Source organism: Lepisosteus platostomus, chromosome 26, assembly GCF_059453375.1.
Source record: "Lepisosteus platostomus isolate fLepPlt1 chromosome 26, fLepPlt1.hap1, whole genome shotgun sequence".
NCBI lineage: Eukaryota > Metazoa > Chordata > Actinopteri > Semionotiformes > Lepisosteidae > Lepisosteus > Lepisosteus platostomus.
In genome coordinates, this window is record NC_142636.1 from 7,806,301 (window position 1) to 7,818,602 (window position 12,302).

The 12,302-nt window shown below is 49.6% G+C and overlaps 1 protein-coding gene across 1 annotated transcript in view; it reads right to left on the bottom strand.

Annotated features, from left to right (window-relative positions):
* The window catches only part of vps45 (vacuolar protein sorting 45 homolog), a 31,215-nt gene extending 21,788 nt beyond the window's left edge, over positions 1 to 9,427 (bottom strand). The window contains exons 1-9 of the mRNA XM_088620374.1: positions 9,129 to 9,427; positions 7,671 to 7,805; positions 6,897 to 6,957; positions 6,416 to 6,495; positions 5,876 to 5,944; positions 5,470 to 5,607; positions 3,859 to 3,969; positions 2,779 to 2,913; positions 1,239 to 1,352 (exon numbers count right to left, since the gene is read on the bottom strand). Of these exons, the coding sequence (XP_088476500.1) occupies positions 1,239 to 1,352; positions 2,779 to 2,913; positions 3,859 to 3,969; positions 5,470 to 5,607; positions 5,876 to 5,944; positions 6,416 to 6,495; positions 6,897 to 6,957; positions 7,671 to 7,805; positions 9,129 to 9,221 (936 nt within the window). The 5' untranslated portion in view covers positions 9,222 to 9,427. The remainder of the gene's footprint in view (positions 1 to 1,238; positions 1,353 to 2,778; positions 2,914 to 3,858; positions 3,970 to 5,469; positions 5,608 to 5,875; positions 5,945 to 6,415; positions 6,496 to 6,896; positions 6,958 to 7,670; positions 7,806 to 9,128) is intronic.
* Between the last annotated feature and the right edge of the window lie 2,875 nt (positions 9,428 to 12,302).

Consider the following 12,302-nt stretch of genomic DNA (forward strand, 5'->3'; position numbering starts at 1 on the left):
GGCAAGAATTAGCCCGCTCCATTTCAGAACCCCCGTTTCCAGCCAGGGACCCCTAAATCCATCTGTCTAGCGCATCTCCACGAAGAGAGACAGGAGCTGGGACAATATGGGACAGGAATGAGTCCTTGTCCAAACGACTTTAGAAAAATAAAATAGGAATAATGTCCAACATAAGGAGGTGGGGGAAAAAAACACCTTGTCTCATAAAGCAAAAAACACAGAAAGTGTTCAGCTACCAACAAAATCCCAGTAATTTTTTTCCCCCACTACTTTACAGAACTCCCTGCATTTCCTTCAAGGTAAAGAGAAGCTAATGTCACACAGACCCAAGATGATCCCCTAAGTAAACTCGTGTGGTCAGTCAATCCATGCTATTTCTAGAAGAGCTTGCGAGACAGGGGTCCTCAAGTGGCCTGGGGTCCCTGCTGCTCCTCCGGGTCTCTTTAAAGCAGCAGCACCTGACGGGCCCCGGCGCTGCGAGGCAGTGACGCTAACCACTGCGGCGCCCTCACGGGTCCCAATTTAGCAGAAATTACTCATCGCTCTTTTTTTAGCATGATGTACCATAATTATCTTAAATACCGTTACTGTGATTACTGTACGCCACATACACCTCCATCCTGCTGAAAGGGATGGTGCTGGGGTGTCTTCTTTGAGAGCGGACCAAAATAAACGAGCGATCGCACGCAAGCCAAGGTGCACCGGCCCCCGCGCACGTGCACTCTGTCTGAGGGGGGGCAGACTGCCTGGTATGGAGACCAGCAGTGTGTCGGGGTTTCGAACTGTCAGAACTGCCCGAAAGCCAGTTAAAAAGACTTCCAAGAATAAAGAAACTGCTGCTCTTCAAGGACGTTAACATCTAAGAACTGGGGGCACTTCTTTAAGCAAAGGGTAGTAGGAGCATGGAACAAGCTGCCCAGCCATGTTGCGATCGGAAGAGACACTGGAGCATTCTTTTAATTTGTCTCCATCTAGTGGACTTCTGGCGGGTGAATGTTGAAACGAGATGCACAACATTATTTTCAATACAATGGGAAAATAATTTATTAAAATGATGAAGAACGAATCCAGAGCTCACCCCCACTCACCCCCCCCCAGTCCAGAGCTCACTCCACTCACCCCCCCAATTCCAGAGCTCACCCCTCTCACCCCCCCAGTCCAGAGCTCACTCCTCTCACCCCCCCCAGTCCAGAGCTCACCCCAACACAACCCCCCAGTCCAGAGCTCACTCCTCTCACCTTCATGTCTGCGATGGACTCCAGCTTCTGCTGTCCTTTGGGCTTCTTCTTCTGGAAGTCCTCCATCAGGTTCTTGATGTTGGTGCCGATCTCTCCAAAATTCAGGTACAGGTTCTGCGGGGGAGGGGGGCAGAGGGCGGCATGAGTGAACCCGAGGAGCACCGCAGGGATCTCCCCGGTCTTTCTGATCCCAAGATCTTCGACCAGTAACCCCGCCAGATTTCCACAGACACAAAAACTGCCAGCTAACTCTCTTACCTCGGGTCACTGGATGTGGACCAAATCAAACGAGCACCAAACCTTCGAGTCCTCTGTTCACTCAGACTCCCTATACAGGTCACTAGCAACACATGAAGCTCTAATAACAATCATTGGGGGTGAATACTTTTTCACTGTGTGTGTATATACACACACACACACAAACACAAAATGCAGACGCAGCGCTACCAAAAAGGCTCGGTGTGTCTTGTCAATGAAGTCTGTTGGACAAACCACGCCAGACAATTTCAGGCCATGAAATGCAAAATCCAAGCGAAGGCATGTCAAGATGTAACGCTAGGAGCTAGGAGGAACATATCGATGACCAGGCGATAAGGAGCCCTGGCATCAGCTGAAACCAGGGCACTGAGGTCCATCCTGGGCCCTTACAGACGCTGCCACTCAGACAGGGTGGTCAAGGACCCCGAATCTCTTCAGTGCCGAGCAGAGGAGACTCTGGGAACCCCCGACAGTCAATCCAGAGGACCAGCAGTGGAACAGTGACGCCGGGACGCAGGGGAAACGCAGTGGGTGTAAGGCTAGGATGGGACATGGGCATGGTGCCCGCAACACACTGCCAGCCCACATGGTCCAGGCAGATTCCTCAGGATCCTTCTGGGTTCAGCCGAATGAGAAAGAGGGGCACAACAGTCACCTCTCATCCCCTGCACCCCAATTCTGACACAATTAAAGCACTGTGACCTGGTCACAGGGAGACTCTAAATTGCCACCTTCTGCTCCTTCCTGCTTGTTCCAGATGCTGACCCCAGTCTGGGGCCACAATGCTAGAATCAAATCATGCTAGAACTGCATCATGGATCCGTCGGAAACATGAATTATGAATGTGAAGTGACATCCGAACATAGGTAGCAGTGTGCATCTTATCTAGCAGTACAACAGGGCAGAAGGTGAACAAATTGAATCAACCGCCCGAGCAGCTAATGAAGTGCTGCCATCTAGTGGCCACAGGTGAAGCTCATTAATGCAAAACACATGATGCACACAAGTGAGTGACATTTTCTCACTTTTGGCATAGGTTCAAGTCAAGGTGTCTGATGGCAGTATAGACTAACCACAGGTGCAGACATGCAATAGTGTGCCGAGCTTGCTAACACTGGCAGTCGGTGCACCTGATAAGCTTGTTAGCTGGCAGAGAGGATTTTAATCGACAAACACGCCAGGGCACCAGCGTCCAGCAACATGGCTGGGCTGGGATACCCTGTTCCAGGCCCCCGCCACCCCTTTGTGTAAAGATCCCCAGCCTGCAGGGCAGGGCACGCACGTTGGCGTAGAACTCGTCGCTCTCTGCAGACAGCACCACCTCCCGCAGGTCCTTGCTGATGCCCGGCACCCGGGACAGGTCGATGCGGTTGTTGTTGAGACCCAGGAGCTCATGGACCATGGCCTGGTACGTCCACTGAGGAGGCCGAACGAAAAAAAAAACACGTCAATTACCCAGAACCCCCACCAACTCTCACAGACGCTCCCACAGCAGCTTCATCTGCCCCCAAAGTCCCTGACGATCGTCTGTAATTAGGGATGCATGACCATCACTCATTGTTAAATTACTTATTTGGCTGATACTTTCTTTACCTATTTCTGCAGCTGGGTATTTCACTGGAGCAATTCAGGTGAAGTGCCTTTCTCAAGGGCACAACAGCTGTGTCTCACCTCGGACTGGAACCCACAACCTCCCGGCTGCCAGTCCAGAACCCTGACCCACTGCGCCAAACTGCTGCCCCAATCATTGCTAAACATGCCTGAAAGCCTATACGGATCACAGAGAACTACTCGCTCGGACACTGGGCTGAGAAAATTTGCTTGGTTCTGCTGAAGATTCAGTTGACTGTGTAAAACCTAATACAGCTAATTAAGCCAAATTGCCCAACCTATTGATAAAACTTTGCTGCCACCTAGTGGCCATATTGAATTATCAACCCATTTTCTGACCGCTTTATGCAAATCAGGGTCACAGAGGAACCTAAGCCTGTCCCCTCAAGTGACAGCACAAAGCAGGATACACCTACACAGGGCACACAGACACACGCTCTCACGCCAGGGTCAGTTTTCCCAGAAGCCACTTTAACCCACCAGGATGTCTTTGGACTGTGGGAGGAAGCCGGAACATCCAGAGGAAATCCACACTAACAAGGCAAAACATACAAAGTCCACACAGCCAGCGCCCCAGGACCACAGCGCTACGAGGTAGCAGTGCTAACTACCGTGCCCACAAGCTGTGCCACATGGCTAATATTTTTGCAATATTATTATATTAAAGGCAGTGAGGCGGGGGGAATGGGAGGGGGCAGGGAGGGGCGTGGCACTGGTCCAGTGAGGCAGGAGGACTGGCACAGGTGCTCACCTGGCTCAGCAGGGGCGTGATGGCATCGTCGCTGCGGTCCAGGATGAGCAGAAGTGGGGGCACCTCCGTCTTCCTGAAGTCAAACAGCTCGTACTCCTTGGTGATGATTTGCTGTGGAGGGGGGAGGGACAGGCTAGCACAAAGAGGCAGGTGGGGAAACTGCTGACAAATCGGAGACAGCCTGGCCTTCTCCACACCCATACCCAGATGCCATGAGGAATGCCCACTGACGGGTGCTAGGAACCGGACCCAGGAACTAGCTCACAAAATGCCTGTGTCATTAACAAAACCATGCTACTCTGACTCTCACAGGAGGGCAGGTCTCCGATTGTAGAGCTCTGTATGATCAGACCAAGACCCTTCATGTGAACAGAAACAGACTCAGTTACAAAATTACAGCTCAAGTACAATATTTGGGTGCTGTGGGATTGAGTGGCTCAATTTAAAGACTCAGACTGGAGTGCAGATTGCGACCTATTAATAAGACTTCATGACACTGCCCAGATCTGAACCTGTGATCTCTAGATCAGAAGATCTCTAGACTTAAGAAGTGAGGATTCCATTACAAACTAATTAACACACAGCTAACAAAGTGTTCCTCAGTCCTTGTCCTGGAGAGCCCTTGTGTCTGCTGGTTTTGGTATCAATTGAGCCCTTAAACCCCAGTGCTAAATGGTGCCTTGACTTCCTTGCAGGTTAAGACTTTTTTTCCCAGAACTCAGTCCTTACTTTAAAACAATACACTGAAGTACATTAAGACAAACTTCAGCACACAACTTAATACATTCCAACCTCAACTTGCTCCCTTACTTGACTCAACGGCTCAAAAGAGGTCAGTTGATGATGGATAGGTCCAGGTGGAGATGACACTGCACAGGGTCCCGCCCCCAGTGGGGACGGCCCCAGGACCGGCCCCGCCCATAAGTGGGGACAGCACCGTGACCGGCCCCGCCCATAAGTGGGGACGGCCCCCAGCAAGTGACCTTTTACTTTAGCTTCAATTGATTATATTTCAGTTCACACACCTGAGTGAGAGCAGTCCTAAAACTAGCTAATTAGCATAGGGCTCATACCAATCACACATCCTATTCTGATTTCAAAGCATGTGAATTTAAAGAGCTTTTTAATAAAAAAAAAAGCCTCAGACAGAAAAATGAAATCAACAACATGATTGGCGCAAAAATCAGCAGATTCCGGGGTCACCCAGTACCAGGGCTGACTTCCTTTTAAACCTACTTACCCAGCTGGGTGTTTTACTGAGGAATTTGGGTGAAGTTGTGTTGCAGGTTTCACTTTCCAGTTATGATTCCAGAGTGCTAATCATTGTGCCACACAGCTGCCCTGTTAATGGTATTTTATGTTGCATACGGAATAAAAAAAAAAGTCTAAAAAGTTGTTCACTTGGACATGCAGCTAACAAAACTCACTTGTTTCTGCTGAAGACGCAGTTGACAGAACAAGAAGTGATGTGAATTAAATGAACTGGCCAAGCTATCAATGAAGCTCTGCTGCCACCTAGTGGGCACCTGTGAAGAAGCAGCCATTGCCCAGTCTCCGCACTGCGGCTCCGGGTGCCGGACCGGGATGCGGACGGGCGCGGCGGGCACCTACCTTGACGCTCTCGGCCAGCCTCTTGGCCATGTCGGAGGACAGCTGGTAGCGGATCATGGGGCACTTCTTCAAGGCCAGGAGGACGGAGGTCAGGCCCTGCGTGGTGCGGGCCAGCACGGCAGGCTCCCAGCTCCGGCCCTGCGGGATAAATAATTACAGATCCGGTTGGTAGGCCCATCTTTACACAAAGGGTTGTGGGGGTCTGGAACAGCCATGCGGCTGAGGCGGCTTCCCCGTGCTCCTTCAGGAAAGCGGACAGATGAGAAGATGAGGAACTCTTAGCAGCCCAACACTCCAGAAACTGTATCTAGAGGCCTACAGACAAAGAGCTTTACCAGCCTTGGCTACAGTGAACCTGCCTCAGGCAGACCTCGACATGCACAGGGGTTAAAAAAACATGCCTTACCCGTGCACAGCCCAGGAGATTGAGGGAGAAGAGATGAGGGTTCACAGCGATGAAGTCTCCGTAGAACTCCTGCAATTATATAAGGCTATAAGGCTCTGCATGGCTTGGCACCTCAGTACCTGTCTGAGCTACTATCATCCTACTCCCCAGCTCTCACCCTTTGCTCTTCCAATTCTGGTCTCCTAACTGTCTCCCAAACCCGTCTACACTGGGTGACAGGGCCTGGAACTGGAACTCTCTCCCCAAGGATATAGAGCCGCCTTCCCTGAGCTCCTTCAAATCCAGACTCCAAACCTTCTTCTTTAGAAGAGCCTTTACTGAACTGGTTCTGTTCTTTACCTCTCTGCTCCTACTATACTTCGTACCCCCATCCACGGTCTCCTCCATGTATAGTAATTGAACTCGGAAGGGAAAAAGGCTTGAAAATGGCCTGCAGACCCAACGCCCACGCGCTCTAGCCCGGGATGAGTGCAGATTCCCTGGCTTTTTTCCGCCTCTACTCAGAAACAGCGGCCAAAACGGAACAGGAAGCCCGCTCACCTGCACCTCGGCCACGACCTCCTGCTCGTCGGCCTCCGCCAGAGCCTTCACCTCGCTCTTGCTGATCACGTTGCTGAAGACTGCAAGACAGCGGCGCGGGGTCAGCTCCGTGGTAACGGGTGGGGGGGGGGGGGGGGCCCGGCCCACTCACAACTTTAGAAAACGGTACTTTGCACAGGAGCGACCCATCCTGCACAAAGCAGTGGGGAACGAGAGGCCCAGCAGGTGGGGCGCGATGATTCCTGACATTGGTAAAGTAGTAGCAGACCAGGCCTTTTCCTCAGGATGCTACGGATTCGCAGCCTCTCAGCCTTCTGAGGGGCTTCAAAACGAGTTACGGTAAAGCAAGAGGGCCAGGGACATATTATCCAGGCAAACAGACTTTAATACTTAACATGTGACTACATGGTAGGCCTCCAGTGCTCCTGCTCTACAGGACGTCAGCAGAGAGCCCTGTGTCCTGGTTCCGATCGGTACTCACAGATGAAGTAGACGCTGTACTTGGGCCGGTGGAGCTCCTGGATCAGGTGTTCGATGTTCTCCTGGAAAACACACGCAGAGTCCTGCCAGGTGTGCAACTGATCAGGACCTAAAAAAAATGCAGATCTGACCTCTCATTGAAATTCCAGCTCTGATCTCAGCGGGATGAAGCAGAGGGGTCCTGCAGCCCTGTCCTAACAGCAGTTCCAACTCTGGAAGAGCATCCGGACAGCACGACTGCCTCTCACAAAACTGTCCGGTTCTAAGCTCCCCAGGTGTGTAGCTGCAGATCATTCATCTCTCAGTGCCTCTCTTGGCATTGCTCCGATAAGCACGAGTCACTCTGGCACCCTCTGCCCTGGCACTTATCAAATACAGCTGGTTGAAATCAGAGCGTCTGTCTGCGAGGAGCACACGGTCAGGCAGAAGCACCCAGAGCACAATCATCGGTGCAGGCTGGGCTTGTGCGTCCTGCTACTGTGTGTGCTATGAAGGCAAGAAGCAACAAAACACAGCTCTCGGCCCACGAGAGAGCAGTTTGATGGATGTGTGCACTACAGCTGAGGCTACCCGGTTTGCCGTGCAGATCGCACTGTGCAGAATCGGCAGCAGTCCCACCTTTAAAACTCTTCCAAGCACACCGGGGCAGCCGAAACCAAATCCCCCCCCCAGTCGATCATTTCGGACCAGGGCAGCCTGAATTTCCGAATCAGGTGGGTAGCTGCCCCACAGGGACCGCCATGCCCGGTGGGACTCTCCCAGCGCAGGACAGTACCTTGGTTGGCCGGAGGAAGCAGATCGCCTTCAGGTGCTTCATGTTCTCCCTGTTCTGCGAGTCGATCCGCTCGAAGAGGTAGACCTCCTTCTGCAGGATCTCCGACTGCATGTACACCACGCTCACGATGCTGGTCTGCAGAGAGGGAGGCAGTGAGGACACCACCCGAACCCGAGAGCTGTGGCAGGGGTCTTACAGAAACACACACAGCAGCGCAGCTCGCGGAAATCCGACGATCCAATTCACAAACTCCCAGTCAGGATCCAAAGCAGGAGCAACTCCATAAAACAGACGAATGCAAAACAATCTGATACATGTTAAGCACATGCAGCACATTAGAGATGAGTTCAGTTTAGGTTTTTTTATTCACTGCGATTTAAGTGGATGAAATAAAAAAACCACAGAGGCGCCGTGGTTTGCACTGCTGTCTCGCAGATTTGCAGCCCCTGGTTCAATTTCAGCCCTGGGGTGCTGTCTGTGTGGAGTTTGCATGTTGTCTCTGTTCGCATGGGTTTCCTCCAGTTTCCTTCCACAATCCAAAGACTTGCTGGGAGGTGAACTGACTTTTGGTGTGTGTGCCCTGTTTTGGTCTGGTATCGCGTGACCCTTTAGGAGCTAGTGGTCAGAAAATGGATTGAATGCATTCTCAGCAAGTGGTTCTCATCATGAAGTTTAATTTGTTCCATTTATAGCAGAGGTCTCCAAATCCTGGTTTTTATTTTATCGGCAATCAACAGCTCTCATCCATCACCCACAATCCAAACTGGCTCCTGCTCCTTGATGCTTCATCCTAAACTCACGCAAGACTGCAAGGACAGTAACACGGCTGTTCTGGCCATCTGACATCTAACAAAACAGCACAACAAAACTAACAATTTAACCTCGGGCGGTTTACGGATGGATGCAGTTTTTAGGTATCCCATAGGACCTGTCTCATCTCGCGTTCAACTGCTCCGGGTCCTAAAATAAAGATTACTGACTGTAACACCAGCATATTGTGACACAGCAGGGTTAATTAGGTTAATTACTCCCCATGGCGCAGACATGAGCTGGTACAAAGAAGTTATGAACAAATATGACCAGAAAACACGAAATATCGAAGAGCTCTTATCACCCAAGTTTCAGACTTAACTGGTCAGAGTAAACGTACAAAAGCCACCGAAAAAGACACCTATAAGGCTACAGCTTTTAACCCTACAGCTCGCCAGGTTTAGCGCATGGTTTCGAGTGGACAGGTCGTGTAGCGGTTCGGTATTAGTGATCTTCTCCCCCAGAACCCCTGAATTTGACTTCAAAGAAAAAACACTCTAAGAAGCCACAGACCAGTCTGTGCTTAACGCACCCCAGCGCTTTATTCTTTCTCTGAAGATACTCCCCTTGTCTGAGATCCAGCAGGAATTTGATCTGGGACTAACGAGCAGGGAACTGCTGTTTCCCAATAAGAGGACGGACACCTACCGTCTCCTTGTCCATCAGAAGCACCTTCATGCCTGGGCCGCTGCTTTCGATCATCTTGGAGATGTACTGCTTCACAGCCAGTGTCACGTTCATTTTTGAGGCAGTTTTATTCTTATTATAAATAAATCGAAAGAGATTTGACTTTGACGATAAACTCCTAGTTAGATGCGCTGATGGCTCATAAGGACTTGAGGCTGCAGATCACTTCAAATCGAAGAAGGACTCATCACTTTGGCGTACCAGTCATACAAAACAAACCAGCTGTATTGCGGCTTTGACCCCGGAAGAGCATAGTCTTCTGGTTTCCGTGTCCTGGCGGCATGCTGGGTTTTGTAGTCCGAGTTGGTACACCGTTCAGTCCAGCTAGATAAAATAAAGTATATAAATGAATTGATAGATTTATTAATGAAATCATACACTGAAGTCCGAATTCTAACGTTTTAACTGGATCCGCAGCATTGAAAGACATGTCCAGTTTTAAGCAGGTTGCTTATTTTTTATTGTAATTTTTTAATCACCCTTTCTTAATCGGATGGTATTGTCCTGGATTTGTCTCTCGGTTCAAAATGACGGTAAAGGGAATATTTTCACTGGTAATGTCAATTATTAATGAGAATCAAAATGGGATAAAATAAACATACCAAAGGTTACCTAAGAGAATACAAATCTGCCCCGTTTGACATATAACTCTAACAAATTAATTGGGGTGGCACGGCGGCTCGGGTGTTAACATTGCTGCCTCCTATGCTGTCTGATTGTTAGTTTCGAGTATGTATGTTCTCCCTGTGTACAAATGGGTTTCTTCCCACAGTTTAAGGACTTGCTGTTAAGTTAATTGGCTTCTGGGAAAACTGGCGTGAGTGTGTGTTTCTGTGTGTCTGTGTGTGCCCTGTGATGGACTTCTGTCCTGCCCTGCCTTGCACCTGTTGCTTGCAAGGATAGGCTCTGACTGCCTGCAACCCTGAACTGGATAAGCAGTTATTGATGTGGATGTGGTGATGTTATGTGAACGGGCGTCTCTCTCTGTGGATTAACTGGTGAGTGTTTTCCTTCTCACTCAGTTCCTCACAAACAAAACTCCTCACTTCTCACTACTACTGGTCTGAAAAGGACGGTGTGTCAATTGCACAGTGTGAACGGCGTCTTCTTGCACAGAGATTTCACATGCAGGGGAAGGAAGGTGAGGGCATATGTTACTGTATGAGCCATTTTCCCTAAGACTCCAGGATAGGAGTGTTCACATTACTCCTATCCTGGAGTCCTTGCACTGGCTTCCTGTCAAATTCAGTGTGGACTTAAAAATCTTCATGTCTCCTATAAGGCTCTGCATGGCTTGGCACCTCAGTACCTGTCTGAACTATCATCACCCTACTCCCCACCTCGCAACCATCGCTCTTCTAATTCTGCCCTCCTTACTGTCCCCCAAGCCCGTCTACATTGTATGGGTGACAGGGCCTTCTCCTGCTATGCCCCCAAGCTCTGGAACTCTCTGCCCAAGGATATCAGAGACTCATCTTCTCTAAACTCCTTCAAATCCAGACTCACAACCTTCTTCCTTAGAAGAGCCTTTTCTGAACTGGTTCTGTTCTTCACCCCTCTGCTCCTAGTATACTTGGTACCCCCATCTACTGTCTCCTCTGTGTATTGTAATTGTGTTTTATCTTGTGTATTCTTCTTATTAATTGTTGTTGTCATTCTGTAAAGCGCTTTGAAAAACCACCTTTAAAGGCGCTTTGTAAAATAAAGTTTATTATTATGAAGACGATGTGACATTGTGTCATATCTTATTCCTATTTTACAGTTTGTACATTTTAAAAAATGTCAATGGCCTCATATACAATTTGTCTGCTAAACAAAACAAACGCTCAGCAGCAATCCCACCAGAGTCCACCTGGAATCCTGCTGAACAGATTCAACAGCTCCCCATCTCATAGAGAACATCATACATGTCTCCTCTAATTTTATTCATATCAGATACCATACAAACACTAAGACGCTGTAGCCGGTAAATATACCCATGCATCAGAGTGCATAAGTATAACAATTGCATACATGAATATGACATCTTTTTCAATTCGTGACAGTGAGCCCATACAAGTACTTACAACCCATGACAGGAGGATCCACAATTATCCACAAGGAACAGAATACTGGCAGGCAAGGAAGTGCAGTGGTCAGCAGTGCTGCCTCTCAGCTCTGGGGTCCTGTCTGTGGGGAGTCTGTATGTTCTCCCTGTGTTTGCATGGGTGTTCGTTGCAAAATTGCCCAGGCATGAGTGTGTGTGTATCTGCCCTACCATGGACTGGTGTCCTGATCAGAGTGTACCCTGCTCTGTGCCCACTGCTTGTTGGCATAGGCTCTTGCTCTCCCCCCACCCCCTGACCCTGAATTGGGTACAGTGGTTAGAAAACAGAGGGGTGGGTGGTATTAATTAATGGCTGCTGGTGTCTGTATATCACTTTTGATTCCAAAGCTCTCCAAAGTCCCTTTACACAGAGGAGGGGACCCGCTGCACTCACCACGGACGTGCACCCCCATTGCAGAGGAGATCCAGCAGAGAAGTGAGCGCTGACCAGTGGTGACCAGCTGTAGGGTGGACAGTAGTCTCAGCTGGCCTGTCACTGGAGGTCATTAAGGCCTTTGTTGTCTGTGCACAGGTTCACACATGTGGTGCATTGGAGCCTTGATTGAGTAATTAATTAGATCATTGGGTGAAAGAGTGAGAGCCACATGCTCACATGGGGTTAATTTAGACTAGTGTGGTATATAAAGGGACTCTCGGGGAGTGGGAGGGGAGGAGGTGATGTTGGTTTAGAGTAGTTTGTTTGGTTTTGGTAGATGAACAGTTCTCCTCATACAAAGCCTTGCTGTCTGTTGTGACTTCATGTGCTCAGGATGCTTGAATGGAGGTAGGCCTCTCCTGTTACTTCACTAATGGAATGGAGGGGGAACTTCTGGGAGAGCAGACTTGCCCAAGTTCAGAGGGGGAAAGGGCTGGGACACCAGGGTAATGCCCCAGCTCTTGCAGGTGGTGCCTCAGGAGATGAACACTCAGCAACTTGGTGCACCACCTACAGGACAGTGTCTCCGGTCACCATACTGGGGCATTGATGTGTGAATCCTCCTTCAGAGGAAAGTGTCACCTACTGGTTAATGTTCCCTCTAATTGTTAAT